Here is a 13,171-nt window from a genome sequence, read left to right as displayed (position 1 = left end):
ACTTACTGTGATGCGGGGGCTATTTCAACAAGTTGTTAGGACGGTTTCACTGATAAAAGCGATGTAAACCAATCTCAAAACGACCTTCGACGTCCAAATCCAAAATCAGTGTAAATACTTACTTGAATTCTTTCACCATTATCGCAAACTCCCACATCGGGTTGTTGGGGTCGTAGTACTGCTTTTTCAATTCGCGCTCTTTGACCTGCGCTGCTCTGCGTTCTTCTCTCTTCTGGCTGATTCTCTCCACTTGGTCAACGACATGTGATTTTCTAGACCCTGTTGGTGAGAATAAAAAAGCTTCATCGTCCAAGGTCGTACTACTGATTTGAAATTCATCGCTGCTTGGTCACGGGTGTTTCCAAAAAAAAGTCGTCTGCATCATTAGTAGGCTATTATGGTATGCTTTGCCGACTGACAAGGCCTGCCAGATCTTTGATATGACCAATCTATCACCGTAGGCTTAAAATTCACCTAGGCCATCCAAGAAAGACAAACAATCTTACGCGCTTTCGTGGGAGGGATTTCCGACACCCGAGACAGTTTGGGGGCATGTCCGTTCTGTTCGGGGGCAGCGACCACCATTGGCGCCACCGACTTGACTTCCGGAACCGACGGCGGAACAATACGACTTTCACGCTTCACCCGGCCCGGCCCTTGCGCCGCCTGGCCGAGTGTTTGTCTGTGTTCTGAGTTCTAAACGCGCGACAACATACATTACCTCAGCGAATTGAAAAATTAAATCATATTGACGAGTTACGAAAAGCGACTAAATATTGAATATCGTTCATAGTATTAAATTAACGGTAGTGAGAGTTGGTGTTCAAGTAGTTTGAATCAGCAAAAATATAATTTCAATACTTTCTTCCCGTGAACCTCGGTTGTTCCACATTTGTAACCGGGCAATGGGCACTCAAAGTATATTACCCAAAGCTACTCATGTTTGTCGAAACAACATTACCGTGAGCTAGCAATTGACCAGAGGCATTGTCACAAAGCACTATAAAATAGTTATGGTCATGAAATACAAATTATTTTAGACGTTTAACTTTCATTATACAGTCGTGTCCGCAAACAGGATACATTTTTGAACGTTTCATGTCAGTAATTCCGAATATTCCAATTATTATAAAATTAAACCTACTTCCATGTCAATTACAGGCATGATTGAGGTACTATTATTGACTATGAAGTTTCCTTGTACATAAGATGGTCAATTGGTCAGGCACATAAATTCAGCAATGTAAAATTTCTTGAATATTTGACTGGCAGTAGTAGGCTTGAAAATTGGTTCCAGGACATCTTTTATTGAAGTACAATTTATTCAACTAGGTGACTTTTCGTATGCTCCTTAAGAAGGGCAAACGGCACAAGCACATAAACAGATATTCATATCAAAAACCATTTGGCAAAGAGTGAATAAATGTATACATTTGTGTAAAGTGTATAAATTCGTATTCACAGCACAGCACCTACGAAACGTCTTATTGTCAAGAGCATCTATTATGCATCGCATTTCGAACCCTAATCAAGACATAGTTGAGGCACCCGGCACAGAATTAAAATTACGTGAAGAGACTCGCTGATCACAGCAGGCATTACATCATTTCGAGTTCAAAGGATTTAGTAGATTTAGGATCGCGTGTGAATCCAACATTACAACACAACTGATCAAACAAAATGGTAAACTCAATTCAAGTGTCCCAATCATAAATAAACCGAGTTACACGCATTCCCCACCACAAGACTGAAGCACCAATATAATCACTAAAAGTGGGGGTACAGCAAAATAATTTCCACTGATAAAAATGAGGTTTAGTTATTAAACAATCGATTTCAATCATAAATTAAATAGTATATTCATATTGAAATGAACCCGAATATTTTCGGCTGACACTCGTCAGGGGTAATCGTCAGCAACTAGTAGAATTGATCAAAATTTTTTCTTGTAATGACCATCACACACTAAAACCAAACAAGAGGAAAAAGGGCATCCCCACAACACCCAAGCTTGTGGCCCCTTGGGGTGACAGAGGGCACCCAGAATGAACTGTGGTGTCATGCATCCATAAAAGTAGGATATTATAATACCTCGTATATTTTCAACACTAGGTCTACAGATCAAGTTCAGGGAGACCATTGTGCAATGTGCATGTGTAGTGAGTCTGTTGAATGCATAATTCATCAACTTCAACATAAAGGGATTATATGTACGGATGCTGGTCGGCGTACTTGATGAAGCATGTTGCAAAAAGTAAACAAGAGATAGTTTCATAGTCCTTCATAGTCATTATTGAATGAGAAATCCATATAAATCAAATCATTGCCCCAATACAGGGAGGTGCTAACTGCAACAGCGGTAAAATATTGACTATTGCACTTACTTTGACGTTAGCTCTGTTATCAGACGAATCAACTTGGCCAGGTGCGAATTCCCGGTTCAATTCCATCACCATTTCTAGATCGACCTGCATCAGAGTAAACATGAACACAACTATATAAATCTATGTCATGTTGCTAAAGGTACTATATGCTATGATCCGGACTTCAAACAACAGATTGTCTCATCCTTATTTCCTGGAAAAATTCAAACGATATATTCACAGAACTTTGAAGAAGATCTACAGCTCCAATCCAATTCTCATAATAATCAATACATTTTTGCCACATTAATATAATCAATTCGCACGTCTTTTCAGGCCATGATTGATACATAATGAAAGCAACAGGGCATGAACCCCCATTTAATGCACTTCGATAAGATAGCCTACTTGAAATTAGTTTCTGTGGGCTTCAATAAAGAATAATTAGGCTCGGGTAGACTGAACCTCTGGGTTGGGGTTTGGCAGATGAAATGAACAACCGAGATGGGACAAAACCATTAAAAATAGAACTAACAAAACCAGCCTTATTTGAATATCAAAATAGAAAAACGTGAAACAGCCTGACGTCGAATGTTTCTCTATTCTGTGTAATATGTCACGTATTCGACTCAAAATCTAATGCGGCAACAAGCAGACCCTCTGGAAAGAAAACGTAGGGTTTGGGTGAATCAATCTCAGCACTATAGTAATATAAAAATCAGGATGCAACATTGATCAATATCATGAATTCTACTGACGGAGCACAACCGTCTTTAGCCGTCACACCATAATAATCATGAGTATGGGACATAGAGCAGGATATCCATCAGTTTGCCAGACATATTTTCTTCATCATCCGAGATTTGGTAATATAATTAAGAAACAAGAATAAGTGATACATAGTGCCGGATATTTTTGCATTAAAATATAGCTGTATTTGATGCAGTTTTCCAGCGACTTGTGTGATGTTTTACCATTATGACTAGAACTGGTAAACAGGTAGGTTGGTTCAGCAGTAGGATTTTTAAAAATAGCTCCAAACCTTACCTTCCCCATATCTTACTAAAATGAGGACTACTGATCATCATTCTATAGTTTTCCTAGATATAAAGTTTTGATATCATTCAAGTTCCTATGAAGTTAGAAATATCATGGAAATGCTGATAATTTATCTTTGACGGGACCATAATAATGTCTCTGAGATTAGAGGTTGGATGAGAGAAGAAATACAATATATTTTCATCTACACTATTGAGGTGTCTGGTCAATGTAAGGCAAATGAACCAGAAGGTTATGGATTCAACACCACGATTTCTTCGGTCCATGACACCATGGAGTGCCGAGCGGCTAGCTGAGAAGCCATGGATTGGATAGGTTCGACATGGCTGGGGCTGCAACCCACAGAACACAGCTTTACAAGCCTTACATTCTAAGAATATCTCGTTGTCAAGGAATGTGAGATATGGGTAGCATAGACGTATGTGAAACCGAATGAATGGCATGTGGTATTTTACAGTAATTAATATGCATTTAGTTGGATCATGTAGTAAGATTTTTACACCAATAATAAACATCTACTAATGACATCCGTTATATCATTATAGTAGCAGTTAGCAGCTAAAGATTTTACTAGCATTCAGGCCTAATCATGAGTTCATCATTGTGAAATGATGGGTACCAAGGTGAGAGTTACATAAAATGCCTAGACTAAATAATACACTATTATAAGTACAGATATCGATCCTCGATTGAATGGATACCGTAATCACTTAGCATCTAGTCAGAATGAGAATGGGGCTTGTTAATATTCTATACTTTATACACCGGTTACAGGGTAATGAGAGGTTGAGATTTTTCAGGTAAGGAATGGATGAGGTACATGTCTAGGGGGTGAAGCAGAGACAACGACTGATCTGAGTCAGCCCTGTCTCATAATTGATAATACTGAACTCTATAGCACGAGTTACCGACACGAATCTACCGAATTTCATGGGAGGACTGTTTTGTACCAAACCACAGGTGGTCGTGGGCAAACACATTTTGTGTGGTTTATTCAACTGTAAGTAACCTAATATTTTACCTCTTTGCCTTTAGTTTGTCCCCTCTCAAACCATTCCACAGTGACAAATCCAGGAGGATCTAGCTTTGTGATGATGGATTTATGAACTCTTCCTGCGGGTGCAAATAATTCATTATTACTACTGCACTATACAAGAGGATACAACTATATTAGGACGAATTCGTTTCAATTACCATCACTTCTTCGGATGTTGATGTTGGCGCCTTTCACTAACTTCCCGTAATCGTATATTTCTTCACCCGTGTCGCTTTGTGGTTGCGCCATTTTAAGCAGTTCAACAGATCTCGTAGGTTAGTATACCATACGTAAATAATAAAATAACTGAAGATTGAAGAACATAAATACAAGGTCTTAAATCTATTAATTAAACGCATCAGGAGTGAGGAGTACAAAATATCCTGCAGTAATTTTTACGTATCTGCAATACAGTTTCTATGCAACTGTTTCTTTTTTAACATGCAGAGACAGTCAAGAAGTAATTCCATTTGCCAGCACTAACCGCGACGAGTTGGATTTGCAAATACAAATTTGACTTCAATGGAGCAAGTGCGCTCCATCTCATGAAATCAATCAACCGAAGAATATGATGACAATCTACCGCCATCTATTGAACGGATTGCCATCGGTATACCATAGAGCACGCCATATTGGTAAAATTACAAGGAATAGATATCATCATCGTCATTGGTTTATTAGCAATTTTATCGGTTCAATACACCACAAAAATGCGATACAATGAAAAGATAGGAAGGTGTCAAAGCGACTTGGAGTAGTCTATTGAATCAGACACCCACCTTGGCCTAGGCGATGTAAAGAGTAGGTATGCACACTGAATGAAAAGTAAAGAAGATAGTATAAAAAAGGGAAGCAGCAAGAAATGGGGTCGCATGTCACGGAAGGCGAGATTGATAGGTCAGTCGTGGTCCGGTAATCTTGAGGGTGGATAATTGCTTGTTTTTCGACTAGAATGTGGACATGCTCGTCGACTGTCGGATGGCCGGTGGGATACTGTCCCAAAAATCAGGTCCGGCATATTTGATGGAGCGATGATCTTTTCGGTCGATCATATGATATTTGGACGACGTTGATGCGCGTGTGTTGTAGCCTACTTGTGCGCTTTTGATTCCGAGGTAAAAAAGTCATTGAAATATTCGGGGCAACGACCGCAGTGGAACTGATACATAAACTTGACGATTTCTAGTTTCCGCATATCTTCTATGTTTAGAACACCGAATCTCTTCAGCAGCGACTTGTTGGATGGACAACCAGGCCCCTGTGGGGCCCTAGCTATGATACGGAGTACCTTGTAGTTTTTGCAGTGGCTCGAGTGCGGTTTTGCTGGCAGCCCCCCAACAGGGGATGCCATCAGGACCGTAACTGCCGCACCCCAAACCCCCCAATTGGGGGGGGCGAGGTCGAAGGGGGGCCCAAAATTATTTCGTGAATTAGCATAAATTATCGAGTATTTTTTGGAAATTTATGCAACTTTTCAATTTTCTTTCGCGCTGCGCGCGATTCAACATTCCCGAATATTTTGGTTATTGGGTGCTCTTCCTCCAAGAAAAAATATGAATGATTTATGGAAGTGGGCGTTTCGGCGTCGGCCATTACAGCGCCACGACTCACCAAAACAAATGAAGTTTAAGACCATCTAACACAGACTCCAGGAAGTGTGCCAGAACGATAGGCAGCGATTGAACCTTGGCCGAATAAGACTGCCCTTATGCTGACCGAAAACTTCGATATATATGTAGCCTACATACATATATGTTTAATTGACCATATGTGCCTAAATGACTGGCGCCGAATGCTCCTGTTCTGGTAATCTGATCCCCACAAGTTAAATGTCATCATCCGCAGGGACAAATTAATTGCCAGTGAAGAAATAGCAATTTTTCAGTACGTTTGGGCGATTTCAATATCTTTTGATATAGCAGACAGGAGGTCACGAAATAACATCATGTAACGAACAGACATGGGGTGATTACTTTATGAATGTAATCGATTGCGATTACGATTACTTCAGAATCACGCGATTACGATTACGATTACGATTACAGCAAAATCAGGAAGTACCCAGGTAACACGGCCACTTGGGGACAACAAGGGACCAACGTGGGTCGATAGCAGGTGACCGCGAGGGAAACCACCTGGTAACCACAAAATTGTGGCGGCTATATCTGTCGGTATTAGGTGGGGTACCACGTGGGTGCCCCACGATGCCGGATAGGTGCCACAGCCCGCCGCCGCAATCCACCACTAGCCCTGTCTCCCACTTCTGTACTATCTCATCCACCAATATCATACCCCAAAACCTAATACAACAACATCTATTCACACAGTCATCGGGCAAATCAGTATATTGCAAAATTTATACATGCAAAGAAACTGTACAGTTGGCGATAGTGAGTAGTAACAAATAAACAAAGATGTATGGGTCACGGCAGAACGTTAAACCCTTGTTCTTGTGGTGTTGCACGTTTGGTTGAGAAATTTGAGTGATCCACATAAGTAATTCGAGGCAATAATTTGAGGCAGCGATGAAAAATTATCAAAATTGACAAGACTTGAAAAAGAAGCAATTACCGCAATCTAGCAAAAGAATACTAAAGGACATGGCAAGAATATGTACAAAGGCAGTGTCACATGAAGCAAGGTAATGCATGATAAAGAAATTGGAAAACCATGCGCAAATAGGCATCACATACAGCAAGGAATAGAAAGGGTATGAACAGAAATCATTATTATATGAAGCAGTGATTAATTGAAATCGGTTACCGTAGTCACTCAATATGCAAGTCAAACTTGATTACGTCAAGGCATGACATTAATAAAAATCTGAAGAGGCAGCAGGTACGAGATCAGTTTTGGAATGTGAAGAGTTTGCAATGGGTAGTGGGCAATTCCTCTTTACCCTCAACAGTGCAAAGATGTTCATTATCAATTTGTGTTCTAGGCCTAGGGAATTTCTGGGTGCGAATAATTTTGAATGCAACACACACATTCCCAAATTTTTCAACTTAACACGTGGACCATTCTAATGGAAGGATAATGTCGTTCTATGCAAGGCAGATATTAAAACTAACAAGACGAGCCAACTTCAAATCCCGATTCAACATAACGATAGACGTATGTTATTAGTTTCACAACAGATACGCAGAATTTCTCTGTGCAAATAAATAAGCATCAACATCGGCTACAGAAAACCATCCAATATATTCAATGTAACATTCGTACATTTGGGAGGTTTCCATCAAGATATGACTCGGCAAGGAAATTACACGACTGCACTCACCTACTCTTTCAGAATTCTTCAATAGGTTTTGCCTACTTGCACCACTTACTCAAGCAACTATGTGTAGACTACTCCAACTTCTACTTGAACACTGTGAACAGTTTACGAAAAACTGACAACTTATTCTTTACAATTAGGATTTTGAAAGGTGGCTAGTAGTTTCAGGATAAGTTTGTTTGAAAAACAGCATGAAAAAGCCTCTTTATCTATAGTGGACGCATAAATTAGTCATTTTAAATTAGCCCACAGAGATACATATTTCGAAATTAGCCTCCCCGATTAACTGCTCAAGTATGGAATCCATTGAAAAAAGTCTACTCTTTGATACTAGTTTTTACATGTCTTGGAAATTGCTCCTTCCACTTCAAATTTGGTAATGCATAACTACTACTTGAGCACCTCCGGCAATATTTCAATGTCTTGGTATATCCTGACACAGAAACGACCAGAGTGCAATAGCCACACAGGCGAAGTAGCTTCGATTATCATACCATCAGAACACTCTTTGCGTGCTCACAGTTAAATGAAACGATTGATATTATGAATACGCCGCGCTTTTCTGGTTGAAGGTAACCCCAATGCTTCAGATTGTGGCATTGTCGCGCTCTTGTCTCTTCTTTTGTCCGTACCTTGAACGGCCGGCACGATCTCTGGAGGTTTGAAGCCATTTTCGCATGGAGCTTTCAACGTCCTTTTCGGTGCATTCTTTTGTGGCAAAGTTCATCTTGACTGCAGCTGTTCAAGATAAATCAGTCCATAACTGAATAAAATACTTCAAATTCTATCGAGCAACATACCAAAAACACTATTAAAAATTACTGTATCTTTCAGACGGATTTTGTCATCCTTTTTTCCGAAGACACTGCAGCACTTCGCAAATTCATTTTTCATTAGTCTTGGCATTGTCCGCCTTATGAATTCGTCAATAGTATTTCCACCAACACCGACAAGAGCCTTCACCTATAAGAAAGCGCAGATTAGTACGCGCCTGCACCTTAATTGGCAGGGGTATTTTTTACAATTTGTTTAAATACTCCAGAATCACTTTTTACAAGCTGATCCATCTCTTTGAGTTCCTCGCCATCTTTAATTGGAAACGCGGCAGGGAGCTCTGTAGGCAGAGACACTTTGAAGTGTGGCAGAATCAAGTCCATGTTTCTTTCTGTTTTGTAAACACTCTTTGACATTTGCTTGATGTCTTGTTGAACGTTAAGGACTTTATGACCCATGGTTTTCAATGTAGCTTGCAATCTAGCATCCATGGCTCGCAATGCAACATCCATGCTGGCTTGCAATTGAGCTGATATGCCTGTAAGATAAAAATGACAGTTTTAATTTTTATATACTGCGGAAATAAAAATCATACACACCGCGACTGTGATTTGGAGTGGATTTGACGGAGGTTGCTATATCCTCACCAATGTCAATTTCACTGTCATTGAGAGATAGATCTGCTTCGCCATCCAAGCAGTCGGGCACGTCCTCCCCAGCGTCTATTTCATCGTCGTCAAGAGAGTGGAGCGATTGATTGCTTTGTCCGTCTATGCTGGTAGGCTTTTAGAATGAGAAACCTAAAATACAGCAAGACTGTAGAAAAAATGAACTATAAATAGATCGTCACCAATTTCGACCGATTTCAAATTCATATTTTTCCCATGGTGCCAATATATCTGTCCTAAAATACTTTACTTCATACTAATTTACGAATCAAATTTTGAAAATACTGTCTAGCAATAACTATAATATCCTTCTAGTAAAATAGTTGTCGGCACCGGCGACATTCACAAAATAGATGTGCGAAAAATGACTTTGTGCGACAATTTCGTTGTACGAATGTATCAAGTAGATAACAAGCAATATGGATGATGGCAAATGAGAAAGCGTGTAATCTAATCAGTATCACCACGAATCGGTTTTGAGTGTGACACCATATTGAGTAGCTTTCGTCGTGACAATTGTTTCCTCACTATATTGGTGTTCAAGCTGTATTGCTGCATTTTCCGATTAAAGTCACTGGCAAAGCCTTGTTAGAGAAACGAATTCCAATTTGCAGGCGTGCACCAACCCACCCTCCAATTTCGCACTCCGATTACCTATCATGAAGCTATAGCTAGCCCATGAATGGTTTTGTAAAAACGAATATGGGTGCACATAATTTAGATTTCAGAAAAGCAGAACGTATATTTAGGCGCCTGGTCAGCAGAGGAGATCTAGGATGGTGCTTCTCAGCACACGCTAGGCGCGTGGCCAGTCGAATAATTAGGGGGATTTGAATTTTTTTTCAAATTTACCAATATAGCATCAATTCAATTAGGGTCAAGTACACGTGTTAATGGCGATCATATAATCTCTTCGTACCGGCGATTTTAGGCGTATGATAAGCTTGCCAAGATTCCGGGAGTGCTGTCAATCAGCGCGTCACTATCTCTGGTGAACAATTAAGTGCGCGCGCGTATTACGCAGTCCCGGCTACAGTTTTACTTGGGCGTTTGAGCATTTTGTACGAGGTGGCCGCCACCTCGTAACCTGGTAAGTCGGCGCCTATGGTTGCAAGCATTGCCTTCCGATTCAATTAGCAAAAGATTTACTTACATCCGTTTAGCAGGCAGTCCATCACACGATTCTGAAATCTCCGGATCTGTCTGGTGCAGTCACCGCTTCTTCAAACGAAGCTAGAAAATACACAAAAAACTTGAAGATTAGCCCACTCGAAACTTGAAAACAACATACTAGCTTCGGCTATAATGTAGATCACGTATGATGGCCAGGTCTCTTTAGGATCCGTAAAATTTTTCAGCAGGTTGTTAACTTTGCTTGACAAATTTGCGGGCGGCCAGAAGCACTTTTTTCCCACAACCCATGTCTCTAATACGAAAGCTGCCGAGTTATCGTAATTAATAATTTCAACAACAAAATATAGTCGTTGTGTCATTATGATTATGGAACTGTTAATGATAACACGAAGTATGAAGTCAGGATCAATACAATATCGGCCTACATATTGTCCTACACAAAACGAGGGAGAAGCTTGACACCAAGCTTGCAAAAATATGATATCAAAATAATCGTTTTAAAAAATCTGCACCCCCCACTGTGGATGTGGGTTGCGCATTTTTTTTGCACATGCAAGTTATAAGATGATAAAGTCATCAAGTTCAAAGCTTTCAAAACAAATCCTATTTTAATAATTGACGTGATCAGATGTAAATTTCTGCGCGGTTTCACACTGGCGTCATTGTGGTATCTGAGTATGCTTACATTGGTATGCAATAATCCAAATAATTGATCAGCCGATCTCTACTTATTTCATTACTCACAAGCTCGTAGAAGTTACAATGATAACAGCAAGACAATTCGCCCACCGCCGCCGGTGGCATACAACGAATGCTGTGCAATGTACAAAAAATAAGCGGCAAAACGCATTGCTGCTGAAAAGCAAAACAAAACTGTGGCGCTTGCGCATCTAAGATGGACGCTCCTAGCGTATTAATTCCACTATGACATTTAAAAAATAGATAATACACCCTAATCGTGCATCTTGAATCCGAAATTATCTAGTTGGTCGTGACGCAAAGATCCGATCGGTGATCGGACTAGGCCTACTTTGCAAATTGTAATATTACGTGTGGAGCAACCCGCTTCTCCGTCTTTTAGGGATACCCACAATCATACACTTAGACTGCCGTGGCCTATCATTGGTGCGAATCCCAATTTATCAATGAGCGCTAAAACAAAATATAAAATATTAAATTTTAGATTTTCGAAACCGATATGATCGTATATAGCATTAGGGTGAGATCAGTTTCACTAACTTTACCGATCGCATTGCGAGTAGGGCTGTTCAACAGCCGTAATGGCGCGCTACAGTATTACCTACTACAGATAAATCTACACACAAATCTGTTTTTGAGGCCAGAGACGAGTGGTGCCTAATATCCGTACGTTCCTGATGACTACACTAATTGCCACTTAATATCCCTTGACAAACTCAATCTTCATCATCCAAACGAACGATTGATATAATTATCCATACGCATCATCTGATCTGACATATCTCGCCGCACTGCAATAGTTGTTGCAGACAGTCCACACGCGTGAAGCCGCCATTATTGATTTCTACACATGCCACTCGACTCGCCTAGAATCGCGGCGGTGTCTCTCACTTCTCACATGAGAACTCGCGAGCTTGCATATGATTGGCTCACTTGTCACGACTGAGTGATCCCTGGAGCGACTAGAAGAAGTTTTCTTTCATTGGGAGTATGGGACTTCACAAACATACTCGCAAATGTAAAACATCGCAATTGTGTGAACAATTCGAGTCACTCCCGGCGTGCGTTTTAGTTCACTTTTGTGTCGCATACGGTAAATTTATGTGCTATTCAATTCGTGTAGAGAAAGGATAATGGTCTCCTTGAGTTTATTATTAAAAAATCTCATCATTTCAAATCACCACAAAACTGCGATACAGTGAAAAGATAGGAAGGTGTCTTTGTGACGGAGTTCAAGTCGCAATGTTCCACCGACTATCATTGCGAAATAATAAATCCAAGTGTGCCTTACAACGGACGAAAAAATCCTGCTGTGGGAAAAATATAGCTATCGACGGGAAACTTGTGGGTCCAATGTGGGAACGGTGTGAGATATCGACACGTCTTCATTGACGAAAATCACAGGCATAAATTATTTATTCACATATATTTATGGCGTAAAAGACTTCATGAGTTAAAATTAGTAGATATAAGCGAGTGCATTTAGTGACGGGATCTATGTGGGCTTGGTGTGGTATTTTCGGGCCTATCATTGACTCTAAATTCCTCTTGGGATCGATGTGGGTACCATGTTATGAAACCATTTAATTTTATCACCCCATCAAACCACCTAAATACCACGTGGGCACCAAGTATGCGTGTTACCTGGGTAGTCGATTACGATTACGATTACATTGGAAAAGTAATCACGATTACTCACGATTAGCCTACATTTGTTTTGCTTCTTAGGACTATAATCTTAAATGATATATTGGAAGACAATACAAGGATTGCGATGAAAAGGCCTAATGAGATATCAACTCTCTTCATACATCATGCGTCATTTGCTTATTACGTCATAATATACCAATTGCCCAACTTTATAGTGGATGATTTATCGCATCCAACGATTTGCATTATTGCCAGGTATTTACCTGCCGCACCCCAAATGTCTAAATAGGGTGGAGAGCGTGCTCGAAGGGGACTCAAAAGTATTTCGTAAACCAACATAAATTATAGAGTATTTTCGAGAATTTAATTAATTCTTGAAAATGTTCTTCGAGCTTTGCGATTCAAATATCTCTAGTTCAGGGGTCACCAACGCGGACCGAATGAGTCGCCCGCGGTCGCTGTAGCAAATATCCAAATGAGAGATTTGAAAGTTGAAGCTGGTTTCATATAA

At 40.2% G+C, this 13,171-nt stretch overlaps 2 protein-coding genes across 2 annotated transcripts in view; both read right to left on the bottom strand.

The window, feature by feature from the left end:
- LOC145439178 (kinesin-like protein KIF2A) overlaps positions 1 to 13,171 on the bottom strand; it is a 280,717-nt gene that overhangs the window by 12,875 nt on the left and 254,671 nt on the right. Inside the window, exons 2-6 of the mRNA XM_080316670.1 lie at positions 4,617 to 4,764; positions 4,444 to 4,535; positions 2,385 to 2,468; positions 507 to 696; positions 123 to 279 (exon numbers count right to left, since the gene is read on the bottom strand). Of these exons, the coding sequence (XP_080172796.1) occupies positions 123 to 279; positions 507 to 696; positions 2,385 to 2,468; positions 4,444 to 4,535; positions 4,617 to 4,707 (614 nt within the window). The 5' untranslated portion in view covers positions 4,708 to 4,764. The remainder of the gene's footprint in view (positions 1 to 122; positions 280 to 506; positions 697 to 2,384; positions 2,469 to 4,443; positions 4,536 to 4,616; positions 4,765 to 13,171) is intronic.
- LOC145439184 (uncharacterized) lies at positions 6,789 to 11,965 on the bottom strand. The gene is made up of 6 exons (XM_080316677.1): positions 10,469 to 11,965; positions 10,331 to 10,410; positions 9,109 to 9,309; positions 8,758 to 9,047; positions 8,536 to 8,698; positions 6,789 to 8,473 (listed from the first exon to the last, which is right to left on the bottom strand). The coding sequence occupies exons 4-6, from the start codon at positions 9,019 to 9,021 to the stop codon at positions 8,322 to 8,324; spliced, it is 579 nt and encodes a 192-aa protein (XP_080172803.1). The 5' UTR covers positions 9,022 to 9,047; positions 9,109 to 9,309; positions 10,331 to 10,410; positions 10,469 to 11,965; the 3' UTR covers positions 6,789 to 8,321.

Source organism: Botryllus schlosseri, chromosome 5 (genome assembly GCF_051294905.1).
Source record: "Botryllus schlosseri isolate E-star chromosome 5, Bs_hap1, whole genome shotgun sequence".
NCBI classification, from domain to species: Eukaryota; Metazoa; Chordata; class Ascidiacea; order Stolidobranchia; family Styelidae; genus Botryllus; species Botryllus schlosseri.
The sequence above is the reverse complement of the archived record's forward strand: the minus strand, read 5'-3'. Positions and strand labels throughout refer to the sequence as shown.